Below are 19,167 nucleotides of genomic sequence, written 5' to 3' on the forward strand. Positions count from 1 at the left end.
CAGCTCCTCTGCTCTGACTCAGCAATCCAGTTGGAAGTGATCAGAACCCTATGTATCTCATTATCATCATTGGATCAGCCTTTAAAGGTGCTTATCATCACAAATGCTTTGGCACAAGGGGTTTGCTTGAGACATCTTTCATTCTCTCTCTCTGTACCTCTGGACTACAATGTAGCAGAAGAAAATATAGAAAATTTATATATAAAAATAAATAGAAAAATATAATATTATAAATATAGAAAAGTACCTGCTTGAATCAGGACCCTACAAGCTTGGAAAAATCAGCTGTCACACTTCAACAACCTTCCAGAGAAGTATTGATGCTTTTATGCCATTTGCTGTTGCCTTACCCAGAGAGCCCCGTGTTGAACACAACTTCTCCTGCTGTGGAGGATGGATAGCCAAAAGAGTAGCCCTTCATCTTCATCCCATCTTCCAGCACCAAATTTGCTGTCTGCACCTAAAGAAAGGCACATGAAGAGACTCAAATACAGGAGGAAAGGCTTGATGTTTGTACAGGTAGCACCTAGGATACCTGCCTTCTATGCCGAGCACTGTAAGTATTCCTGCCCTTCTCCCACTCCCAGCTGCCAAGACATTACCTCTACTACCACTCTGATGCCTTTTTTTCTTTCTAACTCTTGCTATTACTGTGTGATCACCCTTCCTTATGCCTTAGTTCATTTTTTCCACGTATGACATCTTGCAATTTACCAACATCATAACCCTGCAGGGAAAGGATCACTTGCCTCCTCAGTGTTTGCTCAAGGCTGCTGCTGACTCTGCTGGCTCTCATCCAGCTCTGACCTTTGATAGGTGTTTAACTTCTGGTGCAACCATACAGCAATGCCACTAAAAATAGGTGTGTGCTTAGTTGAACTGGTGTCACAGACAGCAACATTCAAAATAACAGTCTATTCTGCTGTAGGACACTAGACCAGAGGAACTCGTGGATCAGATGGACACTCATGGTCTCAGTTACCTCAGGGATAGGCATAAGTTGTCCCAGAAGCAGCTATGAAAGAAGCAGCCTAGAGAAATCCAGTTCTGTTCAGCAGAACTGAGTTCCCCACTAACTGATGGATCCCTGACAGGTTTCATCACTATTTTACACCCAAGGCAAGTGGGACAGAGTGAGTTTTACAGATGTCCTTAAGGGATTCATTGTCACAGCTGGGTCTTTGTACATATCAGACTAAATGTACCACCCTCTTTGGCCCCACTTGGAAAGTAAACCTTTCTTATCCTGTCCAGGCACTGGGTGAGAAACCACCAGAGAACTCCAATTTCTAATAAATAAATAATGACTACATGCACAGCAGAAATGACAGAATGAATGGGAGAGTCCCTCAGACAGCAGGATCACTGGTGATATGCAGAGCAAGAGAGAGTAAGCAAAGCTGTAAATAAACTTGCCAATGAATTCCTGGCTTAAAAGAATTTGGACAATGAACTTTCAGGACCCTGATAAACCTCCACCCCTGGAAGGCAAGCACAGCTGTCTGCTAGGCACAGGCTGAGTGAGCTCCAGTGCAAAAATCCCAGTGGTCTGTGCCACAAGAAATGTGCTAAGCATGTCTACAGGAAGCAGCTCTCACTGTGATTTAGCTTCATATTGGTTTCTTTTACAGAACTATTCCTCTTACTGGGATTTTTAAAAGAAAAATCAAGATCAATTCGCTGCAGAAAGGAGCTGGAGAGCTACTTTCCATTAGCTGTAAATCAGATGAACAATCACAGCAAGGAGAAATTTCATTCTCGGTATTGAACATTTTGTAACCATCATGCCAAACATTCATTTAGAGCCCCAGTGCAGTTACAAATACCACACAGATCAATTACTAATGTACTGCAAAATACACTAAAAATCAAACTGCCTTGCCAAGTAATTGAATTCTGTGCATCTGGGATGCTTTTAGCCTTGCCATTTTTTCCTCATTAATGTCAAACACCCAGTCATTCTCCAAATATTTCGCCATAACTTTTGGAACCTTCCCACACCATTGGACAGTTTAGTCAGCAACACCAACATCTCCTCCCTCCCCAGTTATAAACAGAATTTTTTGTGGCTAAATCCCCTAGGTTTAGACCAAATTAAAATGACAGGTTGGTGGGCTCCCTAACCTCCCTGTGCCCCTCACTGCAGAGAGCTGCCAGACACTCAAAGCACAGCACAGAGGTGGTGTGGGTGGCTCCAGCTGGGCTTGGGACAGGACCTCTGCCCTTTGGGAACCTGGTGAAAGCCCAGCCTGCTCTGCCCACATGGAACACTGATTGCTGGATTCAGTTTCTCCCAGCCTTGGTGTTAAAGGCTGGATCCCTTTCCCTGCAGGCCGCAGTTTGGAGTCCACACAAACAACAACTCCAAGTGCATCCCACCACTGGGCACACCCCTGAATTGTGGTAATGCCACCAACCCTGGCAAAATCCTTCAGGAAACAAAGTCTACCATGGTGGAATGACCAGAAAATTTGAGATTTATCCAAGTGCTGAAGGCCAAACCCCAGAGCAATCACTGTGAGCTTCAGAGCCTCACCCTCACTAAAGTACTTGGCAGGGATTTGCATGGCCTTCCTCCCACCACTGCCCACCTCCCTTCTAAACCAGACAGCACAGAAATCATTTCTGTTCAATAGAAGCCCTTATTATACTAGTAGAGCCCCTACACAGTGCTCAAGTAATGCAGAAAAATGTCCCTGAGCAACCATAACCTGCCTGCAAGTTCAGCTATAGCAGGGGATAGATGTTCAAGTGTTTCCCTCCCTTCCTTGATTTATTATTCTTAATTAAGTGGTTGGTTCATTGAGCATTCTCAAAGCAATTATTCTTGCTTACATTTCCAGTGGAGGTGTTACTATATCCCTAAGCTGCCAGCCTACCTTGTTTTTTCAGTTTTGTTTTTAAGGTGAAAAGTGATTTACAGGCTACAGAGAAAGCCTGTTGGCTCAATCAGGAATCAGTTGGGAGAAATAGTTACTTTTAAAAGAAGAACAAGGAAGAAACAAACAACCCCCCCAGAGCTTCATGAGGTCCTTTTGTCTTCACCCTCCTCAAAATCATCCCCACATAGCTTTAGATAAATCTCTGCTGTAATCTCAACTAAATTGTTTCTACCACACCCCCTCAATGTAAGATGTGCCATTTGCAATCTGAATAATTCTTCCTACACATCAGCAGCTTCACCTTTAGCAGAGGGCCCTGTGCTCTAGGGAGGCTGCAGAACTCTTCAAGAGCTTTGAGGATGAAGATGGAACAGGAAGGGTCATGCTGATGTCACATTGATAGATTTTGTGTATTTTGTCAAAGCAGCTTGAAGAGTCAACTAGTTCAGGTCCCACATCACACATCAGGTAAAGAAAGCACTTAAGAAGTTAAAAGAAAAACAAACCTAAACCCAGTAAGGAAGTAAGAAAGCAGATGAAATTAGTTCCAGTTAGTTCCCTGCTGTAGTAGCCCTTCCCATCTAAAAAGTGGATGATAAAGATCTGCAAAAATCTCAAAATATCTACAGCACAATTCCACACAGCACAACTTCTCTGCCACATTTCTTGGCTCACATCTGGCTGGCTGCAGAACAGCTCAGAAGCAGAGAAGAGCCCAAAAGCTCCAAGATTCCTTCTGCAATAAAAAGCTGGTGCCAGGACTGAGCTACATTTCAGTGTCCCAAGACAAAATAGCCATCAACAAAAGAGTGATTTTCTCTTTGATAGAAACTGATTTTTACTGATCTTGTGAGTACTGTGACATCACAGGCTGGAAATCTACCTGGCCATAGCTAACAGTCAAGACTTTTCTTGCCAACCCTGTGTATAACTATCTGTATCTATCTGATTTTGCTCTGGCGCACTTGTTTCTGGCTAACACAGAGAAGACAGGGTAAGAAAAATTAATAAGTCAAGGTGAGTATCTATTTAGGATATTTTTTGGGGAGAAGCACTGGATTAATTCCTTTATCATCCAAAACAAAACCAAAGAAAAGCAACACAGGTACCATGGTAGAAAAGTCACAGTTCCTACAACTTGAACTCTTGGCAAGGCTGTTCACAACAATGCCACAAGTATTTGTCCATCACAAAACTCAAAGGAGAGGAGTGAACCAGGCCAGATGAGATACCTAGCACAAGTCACTAAGGAGCATAGAAATGAGCGCCCCTTTTCCTCCCCCACAGGAGCAGTTCACTGAGTTCCTCCCAACTATATGGGAATTGGCCCTATTTTCCATCCTCTTCATCTGCAAAATGAGGACTGAAGTACCTTGTGATTCATCTTTAGCTTCCTCACCCACCTCTCTCCTTGAAGTCATTGTCCCATTTCTTTCTACCTGCCTCAAATACATTTGAAGAGAATTTTTGCAGTAATCTGAAATAGTTTCTAAAGCCAGCACTCTACAAAATTTTCCTCATCTCCCTCTCATTTCTGACCACATTTTTAGCTCATTCCTGGTGGTTTTTACAGCTCTCCCAAACCTCTCCTTACACAGCCAGCTGTACTGTTACAAGCCACCTATTTATTGCTCATACCACCTTTACATGCCCATTTAACTACATTGGCCTCAGAAGAGCATTAAACAATAAGAGCTTCAGCCAGCAGCCTCTCTGCCTATTCCTGAATTTTAAACAAGCTTGATTAACCTGAAACCAGCGATGCTCAACATCCCTGCTGAGAGCCCTGAGGGGTCTCTGGTCTGCTCCGTGCCCCTCTTTCACTTGTGGATGCCCACCTCTTCTTTAGAATGGAAGGATGGGATGTAATAGGGAAATATGGACCTGTGAGTCCCCCCATCTAACACTATTCACCTACAATGGTGTTTCCCCACACAGGGTGAGTTTAAACTGGACAGAAAACAGACTTGGGAGAAGCATTATTAGGCATTCTTCTAAAACTACCACCTCATGCTGTGTAATACTTAATTTATACACAGGTTAGATGTTTTCATTGTATTTTGTTATGTTTCCTAAAATAGCCCAGCAAGAAAAAGCAATTAAAGGCAAATAAATGCTCATTTAAGCCTGCAATAATGGAAGAATGAGACCATTACCTAATACTGCCATTAGTCCAAACACATCATGGATCAAAGAATGTCCTCAGTCGGAAAGGATCCACAAAGCTCAAGTTCATCCAACTCCTGTGCCTGTGCAGGGCAACCCCAAGAATCCCACCACGTGCCTGAGAGTATTGTCCAAATGTTTCTTTAACTCTAGCATGCTTAGTTGCTTTCCTCAAATTACTGAAAAATACCCATTACCTCTAGGGCTGGTTGGAACACCAAACACAGCCACAGGTCACTGCTTGGTCACTTGCCTCACAACTAGATTTAACTTCCACACTCTGGTGCAAAGAAACTGGGAACTCACATGCTGAAGGAGGGTGTATAAGCAGGAACACTTCTTGCCTCATCCTGAATTCTTCTGCAGAGGAATTTTTGTTTTAAAAGTATCATAGAATGGTTTGGGTTGGAAGGGACCTTAAAGATCACTGTATTCCAATCCTTTGCCATGAGCAAAGGATTCCACTGGAATGTTGTCAGAGCCCTGTCTAACCTGGACTTGATCACCTCCAGGGATGTGGCAGCCACAGCTTCTCTGTGCAGCCTGTTTCCAGTGCCTCACCACCTTTGCAGTAAAGAATTTATTGCTAATATCTAATCTAAACATTCTCTGTCGGTTTGAAAGCATTCTTCCTTTGTCCTTCAAGTAACAGATCTGTTGCAAGGAGCTCAGAGAACTCTTGAAAAATGAGTGGCTGTGGGACAGGGAAGAGAAACCCCAGCCCTCAGTGGACAGAACTAATACTGATCAGCCCTGTAGACCACCCTGCCAGGTAAGGCAGCACCTGCAGTCCAGGTCTCTCTATGCTCTTCCCTACCACTCTCTGAAACACCCTACTCCAGTTACTAATTCTATTGCACTGTTCATTCAACTCACAACCTGTGCAAAAGTGCCTTTTCTTTACAAAGTGCATGCTGAGAGAACTCGCCCAGCACTTCAGTGCTACAGAACTCCCACAGAAAGTCCCATTTCACCCACTCCAGCTCCTGTAGCAAAGAGCACTAGAAAGCTGGGGAAATCAACTGAGTGGTCCAGCCCCTGTAAATCAAGAGCTGATGCATTCACAAGAGTTGTCTACCTCTCCAGTTAACCTCAGAGCCACTGTAGTTCCTAATACACTGAAAATGGATTCTGTATGGATTCAGTAGGATTAATAACATGCCTCAAGGGATGCATGATTTTAAATATTCTGCCAATTCATTTTCGTATGGACTGAAACATCTGTTCTGTTAGCTATCAGTCCTATAGAAGGGTGAGTTTTCTAAAGAAAACACCATATAATAATTAACTGAAACCTTGAACTTACACCTTTTGGTGCAATTTACCCTACAACTTCCATTCCAGACTAGACAAAAAGTGTGTTTGCTTAGCTAATAAGACCATTTAGCCAAGCAACCCCCTTGCTTAGGGCTCAGACAAATTTCCTCTGGTTCATGTCTCTAGGTAAGCCCTGTTATCTGCAGCAAGTTATCTCTGCACGCCAAACACATCTATTAAACAACAGCAGTTCACTGTTACCTTGATGCTCAACAGTCTGGTACCTGTCCTTGAGAAACTCCAGTGATCAGCAGACACATTGCAAAACTTCAATCTGCCTTTCAAAGTCTTCACCACTTTGCAAGCTGTCAAAATTCTTGTCATCTTGAAAGCCGCCGATGGGTAACTAAAGTTTAAAGCACAGAAGAGAAAACAAAAATCTGCTTGTGTGGATTTCTTCAAGATTTGCTGCTGACAATATAGTCCTGTAGATCACAGGGGAAGAGCACAGAGGCACAGCAGGAGACTGAAGTGACTGTACAGCACTGCCCTCCACCTCCCATTTATTCTGCCATTAAAAGTCCCAGGTGCAGCCCCACCTCCTCCCACCCCTCCTCAGAGGGTGCTTGCTTAGGCACCCTTGCAACACCTCTCGTCCTCAGGCTGGTCTCTGAGCACTGTCACAGGGTTTTAACACCACCTGGAAGACAGCAAAGCCTGAAAGAGAAATCCCCCCAAGAATACAAGAGCATGTAGTGGCAGGACAAGGGGGAGTGGGTCCAAACTGAAAGAGAGCAGGTTTGGATTAAGTTTTAGGAAGGAATTCTTCCCTCTGAGGGTGGGGAGTCCCTGGCACAGGTTGCCCAGAGAAGCTGTGGCTGCCCCATCCCTGGAAGTGTCCCAAGGTCACATTAGACAGGGCTTGGAGCAACCTGGGTTAGTGGAAGGTGTCCCTGCCCGTGGCAGGGGGTGGCACTGGATGATCTTCAACATCCCATTCCAACTCAAACCATTCCATGGTTCTGAACAGCACAGGGGCCAGGCTGTGCACAGTGTGGCTTTGAGAGCTCCCAGTGTGGCATCTGCACCTGGCTGTGGGACAGCCTGTGGCTGCTACAAGGGTGTGAAGCAGGAAACCCAAATCCCATGGAAAGATGAAATCTTTATTCTGTGGTTGGAGAGCATGCACTAGCACAGGTTCCAAAGTAGTGCCTGTCCTCAAATTAATGAAAAATATTTTTTTCACAACAAAAAACTAATTATTGCAAAAGAAGAACATATTTTGGTAACATTTCAATGGTCAACACATGAAAAAAGGTGAAATTTTCCACATATTGTTCTCCAACTACAGATCTTTTAACTATATTAATTTGCCTATAACACTACACTCTTCATAAAGAATAATACTCCTCATTAGCCAGAGATGAAAATGCCTCATTAAGACAAAAGCTGGGAGAGAAGTATGCCCATTTATTATTCTTCAAGAATTAAAAAAAGGCATCTTTTGAAACCAAGGTGATCAAAGTTTTAATTGGCTCAAAGCAATATACACCCAGATTTTTTTGTGCAGGTGGACACATTCTGCAGTAAAGGATTTGGGTGACTTAGTGGCAATAATAGTCATGACTTCTTTTTATACAGTGGTTTGAGATTAGTCTGAATTGACACCAGTACCACATAAAAATATTTCCTGTGCAGCTCATTATATATCCACCAGGTTGAACAGTCATGAACATCATAAAAGATAGAGAGAAGAGAGGGCAATGGGCTTGGGTACACTGCATGACATGAAAAGCTTTTTGGATATTTGAAAGAGAAACACACAGAAAAGGCCCAAATCCAGATTATTGAAAGAGACAGACAGAGATAGGACAGAAAACAGACTGAGTGTAGAGAAGCTCACTGCTTCAACATGGGCTTTACAGGTGTGCAGAGACAGGAGAACCAAGCCAACAATAATTCCTGATAACTGTGGTTTAGGACATAATTTTTCCCACAAGAAGATATCTGGCAATCATTCTGATTTGTTGAAGGAGCTTGAAAGACACAGGTTTTGCTTTTTCCAAACAAAAAAAACCAAATAAATACAGGGGACTGGAAAATGTTTTTGTTAGCTCTTCCTCCATTTGCTTGGCTCTAGTCTGTAGTGATCCAGAAGCCAAAGCCACGCTTATAAGTGACTGGACTTCAAAAACCTATACTTTGAACAAGAGAGGTCATCTTAATATCCAAACCCTTGTGAGCTCTCACATGCAGAGCTTTCTTCCAAAGTCACATTTCACATTATGCTGGCTTCAAACTGCCATGAGTGTAATACACAGCACTTGGAAGGTTATTTGTTATGGCAGTACTGAACAGGAAATTCCACACTCCATTTTACTCTCTGCCAAAATCAGGGAGTGACTTTGGGCCCTGGGATACACATTTGAACCAGAATCAAACCATGCTGACAGTTTCAGCACCCTAACTGCTAATTCCTTACTTCCTTCTTCCACCATGGGAGTTGCAGTGAGGCTGCACCATGAAGCTGACAGATCCACACAAAAACTCACCCCTTCCTTCCACCACGAGGCCATTCCTGAACACAGAACATAAGGAATGAGCAGAAAATGGACAATGCCTTTTGGCAGAGTGGCACCTTGCAGGTGCAAACAGCTACATAACCACATATACCCTGTGTTCAGGGATCTGTTGTACACATACACACATAATGTGGCAGCTGCATGTTAAGGATTAAATGCTATATGGGTGAACCACAGGCAAAAAAAAAAATTGTTTCCTTTATCACCTACAGAGCAAGGATATTCCACTGACTACTGCTTTATATTTGACCCTGCTGTCTTCCCTATTTTATTATCAAAATTGATTAAGCCCACCTCAGACCTTCTGAGTTGAAGAAGGTTATACCTCCAGTATAAGAGTCTTAAAGCTTCCCCCGTGATAAAGGAATTTCCCTGTGCCCAAACCAGAAGAAAACATCCAAGCTATTTGTCTCACTGCCAACATGCTAAAAAAAGTCACAAACTATTGCCACCTTAAGGCCAGAGAATTTATAATGTATTTCCTACAGAAGCCTCAGCCCTGGAAAACCTATTAACACACAAACAAACCTTCTGTGATTTGGATAGATTTTAAGTGTGCTCTTTGCTGAACATAAAGACCAGAAAAGGCAGAATCACCAGGAGATGGGATCAATGAGGAAAAAGAAAAACCAACCACAGAATAGTGGAAAAAGAGCAGAGACCCGTGGTTTTATGAAAGTGCAACCACTCTGCCTAAGCTTAGAACTTGCCAGCCAGGACAGGACTTCCAATTGTAGCAGCCCCACAGAAAGTTTGGGGAGGGGCTCTGGAGGAAGAATGGCAATCAGAGAAATCAGGAATGGCAGAAGATTCACACAGACAAGAACAGTTCAGGTACTGGGAGAGAAAGGTGGGAAATTGCAATTCTGGCTCACAGAAAGGCAGAATATGAAACCTTTTGCTTCATACTCAGTAACACTGGTGTACAGAGAGGGGGACTGGGAGAAGGAGAGCAAAATGCTCGGTAAAATCAGGAACCTTTTGTTACTATTTACAAGTGGAAAACCCCAGAAACAAAATTCATCACACAGCCCCACTGGAGTATAAAAATGAAACAAAATCAGTGGTCTATGGCTTTGCAAATCCCCAAGGACAAGAGATTCAAAGAATGGCAAGTACCTGCATTTTCAGAGGTTTAAAACAAAGTCCTTGATCTTCAGAAGAGAAGTGCTCAGAGGAGATGGGGTCCTACTTAGATGCCCCAAAATGGGAGCACCTAAAGCCCTTCGTCACAGCTGGGAAGCTCTGCTTTAAGCAACCAAGTTAAGCAGGATTTTTCATTTTCAAGTTTTCTGTAAAAAGCACAAGATAGTTCCAGTCTTGCTTCAGAGCCAAGAGATCAGGGCTAATTTGTGACCATGCTGGGCCAGATTCACATCAGTGCAAGTCCCAAGTAATTGCCTTCAGCTCAGTGGAGCTTCAAGTGGCATAAGTCTCCCCTGGATTGGGACAAATGTAACAAGCAGCCCACATGAATTGATTGAACTTTATTTCTTATAGGTAAAACCAGAGAAAAGCTTTTTCCTTCCATATGTCCTTCAGATACTTCTGGAAATCTCTCCTGCCATATGTCAGATTGTGTCTAATATCTGACCACCCTGTCTTGTCTCCACTAAATTACATTTGAAAAATATTGACTGGAAAAGCAGAATAGTTGAAAGTTCCAGCAAAATTGCAATTCTCTGCCACCACTGGGAAGAAGACAAATATTCTCCTCCACCCCTACAGCTCACACAAAATCCCACAAAGTGATTTTGAAACCCTTTCTTCCATTTCAAGGCAAGCTCCACTTGCTTCCCAAGGAACTTATAAGGAAGAGTTTTGAAAGCACCTGAAAAATATTGAGATTTCCTATATATTTCCTAATCAGGTGTTAGTTTATCAAGAGAGATCACAGCAGAACTAGGTAGCAATTTTTGATCAAACCCCATTACCTCAGAGACAATAACTTAAATTTTCTGCATTATGTAGTGGGGGAATAAACAAAGTTCTCTTGTTCACATGCAAATGAAGTAACAGCATTCAGACATCCTCCATCTCCCAGTCCTCCTGGATTGTTGCAGGAGAGAAAGCTGCTTTGATCCAGTCTCAGATCAAATGAAGCATTTCAAGAAAACCCTACAATGTTTGGAAAATGGCAAAGCAACACAAGCTAAGAATTTCAAAACTAAGGCTGATCTTCACCTGTGTATATAGAGAGAAACTGAAAGGAATAAGAACCAAGTACAAGTCTTATCCCTCAGCTCTCCTGAATTCTGTTGTTTAAAGCCACAGCCAGAACATGGGGGTTTTTTCCATGGAGTTTATTCTGTTTTAGAGTGATGCCTCAGGTTTTAGTTTTTCTATTTTTCAGATTCTGTACTGCTTTAGTGTGTAATTCTGAGCTTCATATTCGGGGATGGTGAGCTCTCTGCACAGAGTAGGGAGAAAAAACAATTCCTTCTCTAGCTGGGGACCAAGGACAAATGATCCAAATCTCAGGCCCAAGAGCATAAACAACATGGACTGAAGAGAGAAAAACAATGATGGGGCTTTATGAGCTAAAGCTATCATTAGACAATTAACTCCAATATGCAAATAGACCAGAACTTATAAAAGTGAGAAACCTCGTGATTAGTCATCCATTTTGTGACCACTTTGGTTCGTCTTGGGTGTAGCCCTGGCTGGGCTCTTGTGCTGCCCAAGGTGGATCCATTGAGGTCTTTAATAAATCCCTACTTTATTCTTTGACTCCGTCTAGCCTCTGTTCTAGGTCAGCCTTCACGAGGCATAAAGAGGAGGCCTGGAGAAAAGAGTATTTTAAATTTTAACAGTAGAGGTCTTAGCAGATCTTCAGATTCAGGTGCTGCTTTTTGATTCAGACTTACTAACTCACATGATTGTGCCAGGAATGATTCAGTATAAACTCAGATGATTTTTTTTTTCAGATGGAAACAATTCCAAGTGACAAGGCAAAAACAGTCACTAAAAAGGGACTGCCTCTAGCTGCCCACTGCACTCTTGCTTGCAGCTTGTTTTCCATCCAGCTCAGTGCCTCCCTGAGATAAAAAGTGCTCAGTCCTCTTCAGTCCCAAGTCCTTTCTACCCCTGAGATCTGGCTTTTTGCTCTTAGTTTCCTTACAGAGTTTTTCTGCATGAATAACAGTCTCCCAGCTCTTTGTGTGACCCCACTCCACGGGTCCTGAGAGCTGCTGTCCCTTGAGCACACTTCACAGGACAGAAGCCAAGAAACAGCAAAAATCCTACAAAACCTTAACTATTTCCTGCAGAAGGCAATAATACCTATGAAAACCAGCATGAAATCTGTTTTTAAAAGCACAATTTAAACCTTATTCTTAAGTCCCAACCTTGCAGCTCTCATTTGTAGAAAACAAGTGTTTCTGGGTAAAGGAGAACACACAAACCTGAGCCTGAGCTAATGTAAATGTATCAAAAGCACAAGGTGCTTTGAACAGGACACGTAAACTTCATGTTGGAGAGGGCCTGAGAAACAAAATTGCAAAATTCAGGCTGGCCTCCTCATGATCTTTGGCGGACAAAGGCTCTGACTGAAGAAAACATGGACATATTCATAGCTAGGGATAGAAAAGACAGTACCTATAACTCAGAACATCTTCCTAATTCACTTTTTTGTTTGGGAGTCCAAACAAATAGAAAAGTATAAAGAAACATTTTAAATTGAGTGGCTTAAAGTCTGATTTTATTAAGTATTGCAAGTAGTTATCTTCACTACTACAGAATACATTTTAAGGGAGATACTATTTTTCCTCTTTTAAATGAAAAAAAAATCCTTCTGTTTGGCTTCTTTTTTTAAACAAACCAAACTTTCCAAAACAAACCCAAAATGAAGTTTCAGTTAGCACAATAAGTGAAGAGTTTCATTTTGATATTTTAATTGAAATGTCAAAAAGCATCAGAATCAAACTGAGATGCCATGTCATTTTCCTTCAAAAACATTCGTTCAGTCTAGCTGACAGCCAAGAGCAATTCAGTTCTGTGAGGTAAATAGTTTGCTCTGGAAACAGACCCTCATGCCCTATTCACAGTTTCATAAAATGAAAGAAACATGCCTCAAAACAACCAAAGTATCCAGGGATGGTAGCAGATCCCACAGGAATTCAGGATACAAAAGTGTTCACAGAAAACAGGCCCTGTGACAGTTTCAATTAACATCCTCTATGATAGTTTTAAAAGCTAATAAACATTTTTCATTTTGTAAGGAAAAATAATGTAACAACATCATTGAAAATCTCAAATCAATGCCATGTGAAAAAGCTTTCTGAAAAAATAGCAAATTTCTCACTAATTCTGAATTGCCTAACTTGGCACATTCCTTCTCTTACAAATTTTGTCTTTATGCAAAAATCAAGACAGCATTTTGATGAGTAAAGGAAGTTTATAAAATGCTTAACAATAACTATTCCCACATTAGAGAAAATCTATTTTCAAAGAGATTACACTTTTTATTAAGGCTTGAACAGCCCAGGGTACACTCCTCTGTCTGGGATACAGAGCCCATGCTTCACCCAAACTTGACAAAGATAAGGCTCTTATCTTCAGCAAGAGAAAAAGAAACAACATCTTGAAAACGGGTCAAATTTCATTGCTGCTGAGATTAGCAGCTCCTCTTAGATCAGCTGACTTGGAAGAAACAGAGAAAAACCCTTGCAGTGTCTGGAAATGACTGACATTACTCCAACAGGTCGATTTCAGAAAGTCCTTATGCAGCAAAAGCCCTGAGCTGGCAGAAGAGTGCTGCTGGAGGGTGATAAGGAAAACCCGAAGTGCAGTTTGCTCCCAGAGCCACAAGGAGCACCTGCCTCAGACACAACTCCTATTTCCATGGTGATGATGCCACAAGCACCACCACGCCTCAGACACAACTCCTATTTCCATGGTGATGCCACAAGGAGCACCACGCCTCGGACACAACTCCTATTTCCATGGTGATGATGCCACAAGCACCACCACGCCTCAGACACAACTCCTATTTCCATGGTGATGCCACAAGGAGCACCACGCCTCGGACACAACTCCTATTTCCATGGTGATGATGCCACAAGGAGCACCTGCCTCAGACACAACTCCTATTTCCATGGTGATGATGCCACAAGGAGCACCACCACGCCTCGGACACAACTCCTATTTCCATGGTGATGATGCCACAAGGAGCACCTGCCTCAGACACAACTCCTATTCCCATGGTGATGATGCCACAAGGAGCACTTGCCTCGGACACAACTCCTATTTCCATGGTGATGATGCCACAAGGAGCACCATGCCTCGGACACAACTCCTATTTCCATGGTGATGATGCCACAAGGAGCACCACGCCTCGGACACAACTCCTATTTCCATGGTGATGATGCCACAAGGAGCACCATGCCTCGGACACAACTCCTATTTCCATGGTGATGCCACCAAGGGAGACTGCTGCCAGGAATCTCAGAGATACCCAGAAGGTGCCTGCAGTGTTTGACTGCAGGCTGGAACCAAACTCCATTTGCTGGAAGATGTTTGGAGGGAGCAATATTTCTCATTCCCTGACATTTTCTAAAAAGACATTTTTCCAAACGGGCCAGGATTGGCAGCCATCCTCTTTTTCCCCTGTGATTCTACAGGCTCATACATTTCATTGGCTTGTTACTGTGGATCATTTAAAAGGCCAAACTGGCTTTAGGAAAAGGCTTACACAAATCCAGTCTCCCCCATGCCACACATTCTTTACAGAGTCTAAAAATAACATGATTTTACAATGCAAGATTAGCTACATTTGCCCAAGATTCCTGTTACACTTGCTTCCTTCTGCAGAACCCCTGTCATGGGTGAATATGTGATAGGTAATCATACCCCAGTGTGTTTGGTGTGTCAAAGAAAAACAAAATTGACTTGCTGTTGATTATATTATAAAGAGATAGGTTTTTATCCAGGATGAAGGCTATAATATACACTGTCCCCAAGCTGCTAATTTATGCATATAACTATGTCCATTTGCACAGGCATATACCATGTTCATTGGGCAGTTTTGTCTTTTTTCTTTGACTTGTCATCCTTTCCCCAGTTAATAATTTCACTAAAATCAAAAATCCTATGACTGAATCATTTTCATGGATATTTTGACCTGGAACAGACCACTTGGTCTAGCCTTCTTGGTGGGCATGTACAGGGGACTGTAGCCAGGCCCATCACACACAAGCCTGTGATCTGTGATCTTGGATCTATGACCTGGGAAATAAGGAAATTAGTAGAGAGAGAAAGCACCCAGCATAATAGAAAAGCACCACAACAGAAATGTTGTGTGTTATACACATTTACATTTCCTAGAACAAGAGGTACTCACAGCATTCTGAAGTGTGATTCATAGGAACTGCCACTGGTAGGACAGCTACCTGTTGCCTGGACTACAGCAAAACCCAGATAAAACAGGCTCCTTGCTCCCAGCACATTAGTGGGTCAGGCCTAAAGCTGCCCTCAATTTCAGGAAAAAAAGCAGCTCCACTGGAATGCTGTAACACATGATGAGTCTCAATGATTAGCTTATGGGTTGTACCTCAAGTACTGGGTAAAGTGTCCTCTCCCAGCCTTATCTGAGCAAGAAATACTCTCTTAATAGCATGCCCCAACATCTCTTTTACCACAACAGATGCCATACCCTGTGACAGGACAGGTTCACAGCTGCCTCTGGGGAGACTCACACTTGACATTAAGGAAGCCTTTCTTTATTCAGAGGGTGGTCAAACACTGGAACAGGCTTCCCAGAGGGGGCTGATCCCCCAAGCCTGTCAGTGTTTAAAAGGCATTTGGATAAGGCCCTTAATATCACACTAAAACCTCTGACCAGCCCTGTAGTGATCAGGCAGTTGGACTGGATGATCCTTGTAGGTCCCTTCCATATGAAATATGCTATATGAGAGGAAACAAAGTTTTCTACAGAAAGCTTCTTCCCTAATTTCCTGAGAATTAAAAGTGAATTAATCATCCCTCCAGTATAAAAATATTTACCCTTTAGAAAGGATATACACAACATATCTCTCCAGTCCAGTTTCTTACCCTTTAGCACCTCTGCAGTGCTAGCTGTCCCCAGTTTTGGGAGGGAGAGTTAACATTTCAGAGGAGTTACTTAATGTGGCCTTGGCCTCTCACCTTATATACAGCATCTGTGATCAATCAGCATTTTCCTTGTTGCTTCATGCCTGGTGCTCCAGGTTGGAAGGATTTGCAAAATTTGTTTGTCTTAATCTTCTCCTCATTCCTACTTTTTTTTTTTTTCTCTGGGAGAAAAGATAAACAGCTTTGACTGTTGCACACAGGGCTATGCACCAAAGCATTTTCTTTAACTTACACACAGATACAAGCATTAGGCAGATGTACACATGAGGATACAGATCTCTCTTCAAACAGCACAGCAAAGTCTTGCTATATGGATCTGTAATGTCGTTTGAGAAGGGATATGATTTTGGCTGACTAAAAACATTTTTAGAGCTGGAGAGCAATAAGGTTTGAAGAAGTAATTGAGGCTGTCAGGTAAGTGTTCAGGACTTCAACCTCAGGACTCCAGCATGTCCTAGCCAGAGAGCACTGCTGTAATAGCAAGGGAGCTTTATGAGCTTTATGAGTCAGTTGTAAGACTGTATCATGCTCCATGGGGATGGCAGACACTAGATAAAGTTTCTTACCCAGCAATACACAGAATCCCAGGGTGGGTCAGGCTGGAAGGGGCCATACAGGTTCATCTGGTTCAACCTCCCTGCTCCAGCAGGGTCAACCCAGAATACATGGCACAGGACTGTGTCCAGATGGGTCTGGAACATCCCCAGTGAGGGAGACTCCATTCCTTTCTGGTCTCTGAACAGTTCTTCCCCTCCTGTACAGTTGGAATTTCCTGACCTTCAGTCCCTGGCCATTCCCACATGCCATTGCTGGGTCCCACAGAGCAGAGCCTGGCCCCTACTCTGAGCCCTCCCTGCACACAGGGATGAGGGCCCCACTCGAGGTTAAATATCCTCAGTTCCCTCAGCCTTTCCTTGTCCAGGAGACACTCCAGCCCCTTCTTCATCTCTGCAGCCTCCACTGCACCTGCTCCAGGAGTAACCTGTCCCCTCTTGTACCAAGAAGATGCTAACTGGACACTCCAGATGTGCCTCACCAGAGCTGAGTAGAAGGGCAGGATCATCCTTCTCAACCTGCTGGCAATGCTCTGCCTAATGCATCCCAGGATTCCTGAGGCCTTCTTGGCCACAGGGTTACATTGCTGTCTCACAGACAGCTTGATGTCCACCAGGACACTCAGGCCCTTCTCCACAGAGCTGCTTTCTAGCCTGCAGATGTCACAGCACATCTCTCAGTTGAGACAGACACGATACACAGAGCATCACCACACAATTTCAGAAAGCCTCCACTCATATACAGTAACACCTCACCACTTCGGAAGGCTGCAAGTGTCTGCCCTTCATGTTCTTCAGCCCAGCCTTTTATCCCCTCGCACTGATGCCCTGCCCCTGTGTGCCCTCTGCTCCCTTTGGTGGTTGGGCAGTGCCCCTGGGCACTCCAGGCTCGTTACCTTCAATGTCATTCACCTGCTTCTCACAGCTGTAGCTCATTAGGGATGAGGCTGGGCCACAGCCTCACTCCCAACCACCACAAACTGTGTGCCAACATGTAGAGGTGCATGGGGTTAATGTGTACTGTTGTTCTTTAACAAACACAGCATTTTCCTGAGCAAAATCCCCAGAACAGTCTCCTCCCGACAATGACCAGCTGGCTTAAAGAGAATCTGTGCTTTTGAGCAAGGGCTCTCATTGCACATCTTAAAAGAGGGCACAAAGCACTGGCTGACGTGAGTGGGAGCAGTGCTGAGGCTTTAGATGCTGTCCTTCCCCTGAAGATATTCTTCACTGTATTATCTCTGTCACCCGTTTCTCTCTGACACCTAAAAATGTTCAGCAAGATTTAAATCAACCAACCCATGGCATCATGGAATCACTCTACATCCCAATGCAGCACGTCCTAATTCTTTGTCCATTTGAAGAAGACAGGACCTCAAATACTGAACAATTTTGTCTCTTTCAGCTTCAGGAAAGATAAAGCAGGTGATCACTGAGGAAAACTAGGGAGCTCCACTTCACACTGAAAAGGCCAAGGGAACACAAGATGCTTTTCCTTGTTCCACTTCGCACTGAAAAGGCCAAGGGAACACAAGATGCTTTTCCTTGTTCCTCTAAGCATGCAAACCTCCACCTCAAAGAGCACAGGAGCTGACCACAGAGCTGGGGACACCAAAAAGGCCTGTCTGGATAATGCTCTGACAACTGCACTCTGAACTTTCCGGATCGAGTTCCTCGCACTGCCAGAGTCAGGAGTGTCAACATGGAACAGTAGTGTCAGAAAAAAACCCCAAAACATGCACATCTGTGGATTTGACTTAGCCCCACAAGAGTCAAAGCTGGGGCCTGAATATGTCAAACATATGTGGGGGGTTTTGAGCCTAAGAACCATAAACACAGGGTTTTCAGATAGTTTACTTCATGAACAGATGTGGTTATAATTATATCAGATTTTAGTAAATTGTACAGCAGAGTGGTCCAAAGGTAGCTAGTTCACCTTTCTGTACTGATTAAAATAATTTAAATACTCAGTTTTCCATCTTATCCACTGCTTGTAAATAAACAAAAATCAATTCATTTATTTCTACTTCCTATGGATTCCATCACACTACAATCCATTGTAACCAAAGCAACCATAAACTACGACATCCAGTCCAATGGGTGTGACAAAAAAACAGACAAAAATCCACAAGAGCTAAGTTCTGCTGGGAAGTTTTCTTTTCCTTACTCTGATCACAGAGATCTCAGCAACAGCGTGTGCTTCAGAGACCACAGCAAAAATGAGGAGTTAATTTATATAGCCACAAGTGGTCAAGGAGAGATTCAGTTTGTCATTTCTGACTTGAGGGAGGAAACATGGCTTGAAAAATACAGAATACTGGTACAGTGGAAAGCAAATATCAGCTGATAAGAAGGGTTAGTGGAAATGTTGTAGGGACACAGACCCAAAATATTTTACCCAAGCATTGCCTCTTTCCTCTTCCAGCCAGAGTGTCAGCCAGTCACACACTCCTGCAATCACATTTAACATTAACATTTCCAGAGAGCTGAATTCTCTCTCTCCTTCCCTTCTGCCCCTAACAATCCCCTGCAGCTGTGGCACACTCAGGAGTGTGCTTTGAAGAGTTTAGATGCTCATTTTAGGCAGCTTGGGTCTGATTTCCAGCATCAACAGCA

General features: G+C 43.2%; 1 protein-coding gene across 6 annotated transcripts in view; it reads right to left on the reverse strand.

Annotated features, from left to right (window-relative positions):
- The window catches only part of CPS1 (carbamoyl-phosphate synthase 1), a 105,213-nt gene extending 87,846 nt beyond the window's left edge, over nt 1-17,367 (reverse strand). The window contains exons 1-4 of one of the 6 annotated variants that reach the window (XM_064433633.1): nt 16,031-17,367; nt 10,007-10,179; nt 6,567-6,711; nt 351-460 (exon numbers count right to left, since the gene is read on the reverse strand). In XM_064433633.1, coding sequence (XP_064289703.1) covers nt 351-460; nt 6,567-6,689 — 233 coding nt within the window. In that variant the 5' untranslated portion in view covers nt 6,690-6,711; nt 10,007-10,179; nt 16,031-17,367. The remainder of the gene's footprint in view (nt 1-350; nt 461-6,566; nt 6,712-10,006; nt 10,180-16,030) is intronic. The other 5 variants (XM_064433635.1, XM_064433634.1, XM_064433631.1 and 2 more) reach the window with 5 other exon arrangements.
- Between the last annotated feature and the right edge of the window lie 1,800 nt (nt 17,368-19,167).

The sequence above is a fragment of the Passer domesticus genome, chromosome 10, assembly GCF_036417665.1.
Source record: "Passer domesticus isolate bPasDom1 chromosome 10, bPasDom1.hap1, whole genome shotgun sequence".
Taxonomy (NCBI): Eukaryota; Metazoa; Chordata; class Aves; order Passeriformes; family Passeridae; genus Passer; species Passer domesticus.